We start from the raw sequence: 11,273 nt of genomic DNA on the forward strand, positions 1-11,273 counted from the left end.
GAGGGAGGCTACCTCAACATAATAAATAAAGGCCATATACAACAAACCCACAGCAAACATCATTCTCAATGGTGAAAAACTGAAAGCATTTCCTCTAAGATCAGGAACAAGACAAGGATGTCCACTCTCACCACTATTATTCAACATAGTTTTGGAAGTCCTAGCCATGGCAATCAGAGAAGAAAAAGAAATAAAAGGGATACAAATTGGAAAAGAAGAAGTAAAACTGTCACTGTTGGCAGATGACATGATACTATACATAGAGAATCCTAAAGATGCCACCAGAAAACTAGAGCTAATCAATGAATTTGGTAAAGTTGCAAGATACAAAATTAATGCACAGAAATCTCTTGCATTCCTATACACTAACAACGAAAGATCAGAAAGAGAAATTAAGGAAACAATCCCATTCACCACTGCAACAAAAAGAATAAAATACCTAGGAATAAACCTACCTAAGGAGGTAAAAGACCTGTACTCAGAAAACTATAAGACACTGATGAAAGAAATCAAAGATGACAGCAAGAGATGGAGAGATATACCATGTCCTTGGATTGGAAGAAACAATATTGTGCAAATGACTATACTACTCAAAGCAATCTACAGATTCAATGCAATCCCTATCAATTTACCAATGGCATTTTTTACAGAACTAGAACAAAAAATCTTAAAATTTGTATGGAGACACAAAAGACCCCAAATAGCCAAAGCAGTCTTGAGGGGAAAAAACGGAGCTGGAGGAATCAGACTCCCTGACTTCAGACTATACTATAAAGCTACAGTAATCAAGACAATATGATTCTGGCACAAAAACAGAAATACAGATCAATGGAAAAGGATAGAAAGCCCAGAGATAAACCCACGCACCTATAGTCAACTTATCTATGACAAAGGAGGCAAGGATATACAATGGAGAAAAGACAGTCTCTTCAATAGGTGGTGCTGGGAAAGCTGGACAGCTACATGTAAAAGAATGAAATTAGAACACTCCCTAATACCATACACAAAAATAAACTCAAAATGGATTAGAGACCTAAATGTAAGACCGGACACTATAAAATTCTTAGAGGAAAACATAGGAAGAACACTCTTTGACATAAATCACAGCAAGATCTTTTTTGATCCACCTCCTAGAGAAATGGAAATAAAAACAAAAATAAACAAATGGGACCCAATGAAACTTAAAAGCTTTTGCAAAGCAACGGAAACTACAATCAAGACAAAAAGACAACCCTCGGAACGGGAAATATTTGCAAACGAATCAACGGACAAAGGATTAATCTCCAAAATATATGAACAGTTTATGCAGCTCAATATTAGAAAAACAAACAACCCAATCAAAAAATGGGCAGAAGACCTAAACAGACATTTCTCCAAAGAAGACATACAGATGGCCAAGAAGCACATGAAAAGCTGCTCAACATCACTAATTATTAGAGAGGTGCAAATCAAAACTACAATGAGGTATCACCTCATACCAGTTAGAATGGGCATCATCAGAAAATCTACAAACAGGGCTCCCCTGGTGGCGCAGTGGTTGAGAGTCCGTTTGCCGATGCAGGGGACGCGGGTTCGTGCCCCGGTCCGGGAGGATCCCACATGCCGCGGAGCGGCTGGGCCCGTGAGCCATGGCCCCTGAGCCTGTGCGTCCGGAGCCTATGCTCCGCAACGGGAGAGGCCACAACAGTGAAAGGCCCGCGTACTGCAAAAAAAAGAAAAAAAAGAAAATCTACAAACAACAAATGCTGGAGAGGGAGTGGAGAAAAGGGAACCTCCTGCACTGTTGGTGGGAATGTAAATTGATACAGCCACTACAGAGGACAGTATGGAGGTTCCTTAAAAAACTAAAAATAAAATTACCATATGAGCTAGCAATCCCACTCCTGGGAATATACCCAGAGAAAACCATAATTCAGAAAGACACATGCACCCCAATGTTCATTGCAGCACTATGCTTACAATAGCCAGGTCACGGAAGCAACCTAAATGCCCATCAACAGATGAATGGATAAAGATGTGGTACATATATACAATGGAATATTACTCAGCCATAAAAAGGAACGAAATTGGGTCATTTGTAGAGACGTGGATGGATCTAGAGACTGTCATACAGAGTGAAGTAAGCCAGAAAGAGAAAAACAAATATCGTATATTAACGCGTATATGTGGAACCTAGAAAAATGGTACAGATGAACTGATTTGCAGGGCAGAAATAGAGATACAGATGTAGAGAACAAACGTATGGACACCAGGGGGGAAAGTGGCGGGGGTGGGGGTGGTGATGGTGTGATGAATTGGGAGACTGGGATTGACATACACACTAATATACATAAAATAGATAACTAATAAGAACCTGCTGTATAAAAAGTAAATAAAATTCAGAAAAAAAGGGGGGGGGGGCTTGTGACTAAATAAGGCTAACTTTTTGACTACCTAGTCTCCAGCTCTCAATTTCTATTCGCTTCTCCATAACAATTCTGGAAGTAATGTTTAGATCCTGAGGTATATATAAATAATTCAATCTGGAGTCATGGGGCAAGATACTGACCCTGCTTTCTTCCATATATTCTGATCACGTTTTATTTCTCCAGTGATCTGAGGTGGTTTGCTACTAGGGGGCAGATCTAAATCAAAGCATCCCAAGGGCCTACGATCTGACCTCCTGGAGCTGTGAGTCCCCCCAAGCTGAGTCACAAAGCCCTGAAGCCAACTGGCTGCACCTGTATCCTAATGGTCAGTGCCAAGAGGGCCTCTCTGATTCTGTGGAAACCCCACCTACTCCCACCGTATATGCTCCTTCCCCTTACCCCTATATATCTCCCCACTGGTCTGAAATTTCGCCCCTACGGATTCACTGCTTTGGTTTTGCAAAGTCTGAACATCCTGTGCAACCCAACTCCTTTGAGAAGAGGCATGACATCTTGATTCTAATTAACTAAAACTTGGAAGTGGACGGGTGGGAGGACAGGGAAAGGACTGGAAGGGGGAGTGAGAGGAGTCCTGAAGCTTTGCTCAGGAAATGAGCATTGGCTACACTGGGACCAACCTCAGGGACACAGGAGTCCAAAGGGCTGTTTACACGCTGTGCCCTACACCCAAAACAAGACTTCTTCCGGGGAAGAGAGCCAGTGCCAAGGCTCAAATTCCACCCGAAGGAAGGGGTGTGGAGAAAGGCGCCCTATACCACCCCTCGCCCCAATTCTGCACCCGCTCTCGCTCTAGGTCAGGCCCGGCAGCACCCCGGCCCGAGGGGGTCGCTTGCTGTGCCGGCCACGGTCCGGCCTAATACAAGAGCCACCTTGGTACTGGGTCTCCGCGGGCAGAGGCAAAACCCACGCTCAGTGTTCTCTTTACCAAGACGAGGTCTTCAAGCCCTTTCTGCAGGGCGAGGTCGCGCTACATTCCCACGCTTCTCCGCCACGGCGGGATCGCGAACCTCCTACAGGAATTCCCTACATGATTCCTCCTCCCTCCATCCCTGTCCCCACCTTTAGCAAGATGGCGGCGAGAGCACTTCCGGCGTGTGTCCTTAAGGGTGCGTCCGGGCGGCTGCTGCAAGTGCCACTCAGCGGGTTCCAGCCTCTTTGCTGCACAGACTACAGCGGTGATGGCGGGCAGACAGTTCGGCTGGAGCTGGGTGGCTCTTCTCCAGCTCTTCCTTGGTGTTAACCTGATGGTGATGCCACCTACCCAGGCCCGGCGTCTGCGTTTCGTTACCTTGGTAATGAGATGGGGTCGCCAAGGGCTCGCCAGTGCTAGGAGGGCACCGGCCTGCGGGTGGAGGGATGGGCGGGGCTTTGCTGGGGTCTGGGGTCCATTGGAGGAGGAGCTGGTTTAAGAAGAGACGACCGGCCTGCGGGGTTGGAGGCCAGGGTTCGCAGTTTTTGTGAAGCTCTGGGGTATTTGGGGGGGCAGGGTGTACGGAGTTCAGTATTAGAGGATAGGTCGGGTGAGTCTGCCTTGGGACAGGGATGTAGCTGAATGGTAAGAGGCTCGCGAAGAAAACCTTTGGTGATTTTTTTTCCAGTTTCCCCCACCATCTGCATTGCTTTTATTTCTTTTCCTTTCCCACCTGTACTTTTGATTTTCCCAAGGTCTCCAGTGACATTGCTTAGCCAAGTTAGAACCTCTGGAACCTGGAGGAAGTTACTGACTTCTGAGTTGGGGTCTTTTGCAGTTGGTAGAGTTAAGGCTTCCCAGAGTGAGTGACGGCTCCTTCTCAACATGGGGCAGAGTTTGGCTCTGTGTCCACATCGAGGGGACCCTTCTGACCTGTAGGCTAACCATTTTCTTCCCTCAGCTGTACCGACATGGAGACCGTTCGCCAGTGAAGACATACCCCAAGGACCCCTATCAGGAAGACGAATGGCCCCAGGGATTTGGTCAGCTAACCAAGGTGGGTCAGAAGCCAGCTCTCTCTCAGGATGAGCTGTAGAATGAGTGACCTCTAGAGCAGGCTGCAGAGCTTGGGGCCTCACCAAACTGCCTTTTCCCATGTGGGTGCTCATTTTGACCACATTTCTTAATCTTACTTTCATCTGTGCCTAGATTAAAATGGGCATACATAATGCCATGCACAGTCGGCCACTTAATAAATGACTCCTGGTATCAGATTAATCCACTCCTACTTTCAACCAGGAACTTAGAAAGCAATAGTGGCTAGGCCCTGTGGTAATTGTGAGCCATCCCTTCCCTGTGGGCCTCTTAACCCTTGGGTTTGCCCACAGGAGGGGATGCTACAGCACTGGGAGCTGGGCCAGGCTCTGCGACAGCGCTACCATGACTTCCTCAACACCTCTTACCACCGGCAAGAGGTAAGGCTGGGAGTTCTAGAGGCAAGGGAAATGGGAAGTGCTGTTCTCACCCTCTGCCCTCAGGGAGACTACGGGTGAGGCTGGGCACGCCTCCCTCCATGCACTTTTAGTTACAGCACAACTACAGGACAAGACATCCAAGGGCTGTCTAAAACAAAACCCTAGAGGCTGAGTTGCCCCTGCTTGGCTTGGAGAGAGGCAAAAGTGATCAAGCATCCAAGCTGACTTAAGGATCTAGCACAGTAGTTTCTGACTCTGTGAAGTAACTCAGGCTTTCCATCCAAGACACTTACTGAGTACCTGTTATGGGGCAGGCACTATGCTAGCATTGCACATAATGGTGCGCCATACAGATCTGATCTTTGTGCCTAGATGTTGTTATTGTTTCCTTGAGGGCCAGCCGTATCCTGATCTTGCCCTTTCTCACAGCTTATTCCTCCCTTTTCACAAGCAAATATCTCTGTTCCTTATTTTATTTCCTCTCCTGGTCTCTAAGACAGTTATAAAGGGAGGTGTGATTGAAGGCAGTTTCTGCCCTTAAGGACCCAGGCCTAGATAGGGAAACAGGTGTTGTAATAAACCAGGCAAGCAGACAGACCTGAGAGCCTTGTTGACTAAGCACTTTGGACTGGGAGGGGCTTTGAACTAGAGCCATTCCCACAGGAGTTCTTCACAGATGGGGGACAGCTACGCCCCCAGCTGAGTGGCCCTTGGCTGGGAAGAGGGATGAGGAAGGCCAGAGAAGGGGAGAGGGCCAGATGCATGGTTGATTTATAATTTGCTAGGTGACCATCAAGAACAGAACCACCCCTGGAGCCCCAGTGAGGGGCCAGAGCTCTCCCACCCCGCTCCCACAGATGAGACTTATGTTGTCATCTCTGCAGGTTTATGTGCGAAGTACAGACTTTGACCGGACTCTCATGAGTGCTGAGGCCAACCTGGCTGGACTCTTCCCTCCCGACGGGATGCAGCGCTTTAACCCAAACATCTCTTGGCAGCCTATCCCCGTCCACACTGTGCCCATTGCCGAGGACAGGGTAAGACCAGCCAGCTCTTCCCTAGAGGTGGTGACAGGGACAATTCTGGCCGTTGGCCTGCTGATCCCCGACTCCTTCTCTGCCTCTGCTTCCCCGCTTTGGTCTGCAGCTGCTGAAGTTCCCATTGGGCCCATGTCCCCGTTTTGAACAGCTGCAGAACGAGACCCGGCGGACACCGGAGTATCAGAATGAGAGTATTCAGAATGCAGTGAGTGGGGCTGAGGTGGAGGTCACCACACTGTCCTTTCCCCCAGGGCAGGACTGATCCCCTGATCCATTTTTCATAGCAATTTCTGGATATGGTGGCCAACGAGACAGGGCTTACGGACCTGACACTGGAGACCATCTGGAATGTCTACGACACACTTTTCTGTGAGGTGAGCCGGCTCAGGGTCCCCGGTGTGACCACTCTTCTCTCATACCTCGACAGGCCTAGGTGACCAGGCCAAGTAGAACACAGTGCCTGGACACCATGCTTACTGGGGAGGTCCAAGCAAGCCACCTCTTGTGAAACAAGGGAACTTCCCTCACGGGTGAAAAAGAACCTCAGAGTGGGAAATAGTTTATCAGTCGTCAGCAGTTCCTGCTTCTGTCCACCCAGAGCTCTCGTGGTATCTGACTCCATTCTGCTGAGTCACACTTCTCGCTCCCAAGCCTGCTTTCCTGTTCCCTACAGCCTAAGTCTCCTGGTTCCAGTCCCTCTGCCTCTCCTCTCCCTCCCCTCTCTCACACACACACACACACAGGTACTGTCCCACGTGGGAAGAGAGCTGCTCTCCGGAGAGGCTCTGGCCTAGGCTGGGGAGCTAACCTGCCCGCTGCCGTACACAGCAGACACACGGGCTGGTCCTGCCGCCCTGGGCCTCGCCCCAAACCATGCAGCGTCTGAGCCGGCTAAAGGACTTCAGCTTCCGCTTCCTCTTCGGGATCTACGAGCAGGCAGAGAAGGCCCGGCTGCAGGGGGGTGAGTGACAAAAGCAGCATGTCACTCCCCTGTCAGAACCCTACAGCATTAGACATCTGCTACTGGGGGCTTCTTACATGCTTACTTCTCTGCCTGAGGTGTTCTCTGCTCTTTCAGAACCAGATCCCCCTAGTTATCCCGTCAGCCATCCAGTCTCCCCAGTTCTGCAGATACTTAGCATGTTTGTCACTGTGTGAGTGACCACAGTTAGGTTTTTGTGCTTTTCTGCCATTCATATCCTTAAGTTTCACCCATGTCAGAAGACCCTCCCTTCCCTCAAATGACTTCCTACCTCCAGAGGACCACCAGGGGCCACTCTGAAAGGACGCTGAGAGTAATACACGTCAGTTTCTTCATCTGAGCACCCAAGGGAGTGCCAGCTGCCAGACCTTTCCAACATCTAGAAAGTTTTCAGAGCCTACACATGACACAGTTCCCCTGGCCTGGAGCCCCCATCCTGTGTGCTCTGAAGCAATCTTAAGTTTATATTTATTCCCAACTGGAGTAATTCTTCAAACATGGGCAGGGCCTCGTAGCTCCTTTATAAATAAATGGGCAGGTTTCCGCACCTGTGAGAAATATAGATATCTTGTTTTGTCTTGCTTCCTTCTGTAAATTTGGAAGTTATTAGAGAGCAGGGGCTGCTGTAGAGTTTGCGTGGTTCCCCTGAATCTAAAGCGTTCTCTGTGCTGGTGATCAGACCCAGGACTGGCAGAGGGGGAGAGGACCTCAGATAGGTCTAGTCAGAAGACGGTGATGGCTGTAGCCACTGACACTGGGGACTCTCTCCTTCAGGAGTCCTGCTGGCTCAGATACGGAAGAACCTGACCCTGATGGCAACCACCTCCCAGCTCCCTAAGCTGCTGGTCTACTCTGCGGTAAGCTTCCACGGTCCCCAGTGTGCTGACGTCACGTAGGAGCTGGATCTCTCCTCTCTTCAGCGCCTGGGGGTGTGGGGGGCAGTGCTGATGGGGAGCCCTTCTCTCTTACAGCACGACACCACCCTGGTTGCTCTGCAAATGGCGTTGGATGTCTACAATGGTGAACAAGCCCCCTATGCGTCCTGCCACATATTTGAACTGTACCAGGAAGATACTGGGTGAGTGGAGCTATGGGTCTGCCCTGAGGAGAGGCGCTCACGTGGGGACTGTGGGCAGCTCCCATCTTGTCTCCTATCAACCCTCAGGAATTTCTCAGTGGAAATGTACTTTCGGAATGAGAGTAACAAGGCCCCCTGGCCGCTGATCCTGCCTGGCTGCCCTCACCGCTGCCCGCTGCAGGACTTCCTTCGCCTCACAGAGCCTGTTGTGCCCAAGGATTGGCAGCAGGAGTGCCGGCTGGCAAGCAGTCCTGCAGACACAGGTGAGCTGCTGCCTGCCTCCATGCTGGCCGTGTCCCAGAACAGCTTACAATTCATATCCACAGGTCTCGAGAGAGCTGATGCACTTCCAGCCGTCCTGTTGCAGGGATGGCAGTCCTTTAGCCAGCTCAGACGCTGCATGGTTTGGGGCGAGGCCCATCCTATCCCTAGACAGTTAATTTCCCACCCTGAGACGTACTTCTCACCCTCAGGCAATGCCCCTCTTCTTATACTAAGAGAAAATAAAAGCAACTGGGAGAAAACTGTCTTGTCCTCCTACCACCAGGTGTTCCAGCTTACTCGCTGGTACAAGCCACCACTTGGAGCCAGCCTTTCCACTTACACTCTGGGTCCATCTCTTCTCACCTCCGCACGGACCCCGGTGCTCAGTGTTACTGCTCTCCTGGATCAGTGTCATCTCAAAGCCTAAAAAAACCTCTTTGGCCCACGTCCTTCTCCAGCTGCCACTCCTTTTCTCTCTCCCCTTTTCGGGTGTAATCCTTCAAAGGGTTGCCTAGACTCTGGTGTCACTACCTCAGTGCCCATTCTCTCAGACTCACACTGGACAGTCTTATGTCACCTGCCACTCCATGGAAACCACTCTTGTCAAGGACCAATGACCTCCTCTTACCAAAGCCAGTGACCAATTCTTAGCTTCTCTCACCTCTCAGCAGCATTACAGAATCGATCACTCCTTCCTTAAACACTTCCTTGGCTTCTCTGATTCTTCTCCTAACTCATAGGCAGCTTCCTTTACTAGCTTCTCCTCCCCACTAACCAGTGGATGGCCCAGGGCTCAGCCTCGCTCTTTCCCCATCCATGCCTGCTCCCAAGGTGAGCTTACCCAGCCTTATATTACCATCTCCATGCTAAGTTCTGTCTTTTTATGACTCACAGATTCATGACCTCTTCTCTGAGCTGCAGGTTCACATATCCAGCTGCTGACTTGAGGTCTCTACATGGATGTCAACTAAGGCATGTCACAGTTGAAGTCTAAATCCAAATGCTCAAAAAAATCCATCCATCCAAATGCTCTTCCCCCAAATCTGCTCTTCCTCCAGCCTTCCCCACCTTAGTAAATGGCGCATTAGCCACCTAGGTGTATAGCATAACCCAAAGCGCTATTCTGAATACCCTCTTCCTCAGACCCCACCTCCAGACCACTAGCAGATCCTACCAGCCCAATCTTTGAAGTACACGCTCTTGCTCCCTAGCCCTGTCTGCCATCATCTCTTGCCTGAAGTACTGAAAAGCTTCCTAACGTTCTTTCTGATTCTGTTCTTGGCTCTACCAGTGTTTCAGCACAACAGAGTTAATTTTTTTTAAACATAAATCAGTTCACATCACTACTCTTCTCAGAATCTTCCAGTGGCTTCCCATTACATTTGGAATAAAACCCAAGTTCTTGGGCTTCCCTGGTGGCACAGTGGTTAAGAGTCCACCTGCCAATGCGGGGGACACGGGTTCGAGCCCTGGTCTGGGAAGATCCCACATGCCGCGGAGCAACTAAGCCCGTGTACCACAGCTACTTAGCCTGTGCTCTAAAGCCCGCGAGCCACAACTACTAAGCCCGTGAGCCACAACTACTGAGCCCGCGTGCCACAACTACTGAGCCCGTGCGCCTAGAGCCCGTGCTCCGCAACAAGAGAAGCCACTGCAATGAGAAGCCCGCGCACCACAACGAAGAGTAGCCCCTGCTCGCTGCAGCTAGAGAAAGCCCACATGCAGCAACAAAGACCCAACACAGCCAAAAATAAATAAGAAAAATAAATTAAAAAACAAAACAAAAACAAAAAACCCAAGTTCTTTACCATGGCCTCCAGGCCCTACTTGGTCTGGTCCTCTGCCCTCATCTCCTGTGCTTGTGTATTCTGCTCTAGTGATACTGACTTTCTTGCTGGTCCTAGAACATGCCAAGCAAATTCCCTTTTGCATTTGCTTCCCGTCCACCCACCCCACCCCCTGACCCCTGGCCTCAGGACACTCTTCTCTCAGATCTTTTGTATGTCTCAGTGACTCCAGGTTCAAATGGTCACTTTCTCAGTGACACCTTCCCTGACTGACCTACCTCTCCATCATTTCCCCCTTACCCTGCTTTGTTTTCCTTTATGGCATTTGCCACTAATCCATCATGTCTATCATTTGCCTGTCATGGCATCTCCTCTCCTAGAATGTAAAATCTACAAGGGAGACTTTGTCTTGGCCCTCTGTGATATCCCCATTGTAAGAACAGCACCTGGCATGTGGTAGGCACTCAGATATTTGCTGAATGAACACTGACATGACCTTTCTCTCGCCCTCCCTGCCCCGTGCCCAGAGGTGATCGTGGCCTTGGCTGTATGTGGCTCCATCCTCTTCCTTCTCATAGTGCTGCTCCTCACCGTCCTCTTCCGGATGCAGGCCCAGCCTCCTGGCTACCGCCACGTTCCAGACGGGGAGGACCATGCCTGACAACCACTCAGCCCCCTTCCCTCTGCCTCCTCGGGGAGGTGGGCTGGGCCTTGCTCCTGACTGTTGCTGCTCCCCAGCCCATGGACAGGAGACCCTGGGTTGGGCCTCCCTCTGGTCACCCCAGCCTAGATGAACAAGTGGGGCTCAGCTTGGCCTGTGGCACCTGTCACTCAGCATTCATGTGCCTGACGTTAACCAAGTACTATGTTGGACGCTGGCTTTCTCCAAACAGGATTTGCCTCCTGCATGCTCCCTTCTAAGGACCTGAAATGTAGACGAGTATTCAAGTTTCACTCAGGACCTAGGATAAAAAGGCTGAAGGAGTTGCCACTTGATCTACTTTGCCTCTCCATCAAGCCCTGCTCACTCTCTCTTCCAACCCAGAGTGTTTGGCAAATGGCCCAGAGGACACAGTCTTGCCTCTCAGTGCTTATTTTAGTGGGAAAAACTGCAAAACACTGGGGGTACAAACACTGGCCACCAAGGAACCAGATCACCCTAGAGCCAGCCAGCGAAGTTTTCCTTTGTCCAGCTGAAGCCACCATTAACTGGAGTCAGACATAATGCTTCCAGCATCTTTGTCACCCCTGCACCTTGAGCAGGTCGGAAGGATGTGGGTACTTGGGAGGGAGTTGGGGGAGGTGTGG

The 11,273-nt window shown here is 50.0% G+C and overlaps 1 protein-coding gene across 2 annotated transcripts; it reads left to right on the top strand.

Moving 5' to 3' along the window:
* The first annotated feature begins 3,528 nt into the window (after positions 1-3,528).
* Positions 3,529-10,902, top strand: ACP2 (acid phosphatase 2, lysosomal). Of its 2 annotated transcripts, none has more exons than XM_079929921.1 (11): positions 3,529-3,721; positions 4,301-4,396; positions 4,728-4,814; positions 5,699-5,851; positions 5,961-6,059; positions 6,139-6,228; positions 6,683-6,815; positions 7,611-7,693; positions 7,808-7,914; positions 8,002-8,177; positions 10,493-10,758. In XM_079929921.1, exons 1-11 carry the CDS (start codon positions 3,608-3,610, stop codon positions 10,624-10,626), a joined length of 1,272 nt encoding a protein of 423 aa, XP_079786047.1. In that variant the 5' UTR covers positions 3,529-3,607; the 3' UTR covers positions 10,627-10,758. The 2 variants fall into 2 exon arrangements, with proteins under 2 accessions (XP_079786047.1, XP_079786046.1); XM_079929920.1 differs by lacking the exon at positions 3,529-3,721 and adding an exon at positions 4,197-4,201 and having other exon boundaries at positions 10,495-10,902.
* The last annotated feature ends 371 nt before the right edge of the window (positions 10,903-11,273 follow it).

Source organism: Stenella coeruleoalba (genome assembly GCF_951394435.1).
Source record: "Stenella coeruleoalba genome assembly, chromosome: 8".
Lineage (NCBI taxonomy): Eukaryota > Metazoa > Chordata > Mammalia > Artiodactyla > Delphinidae > Stenella > Stenella coeruleoalba.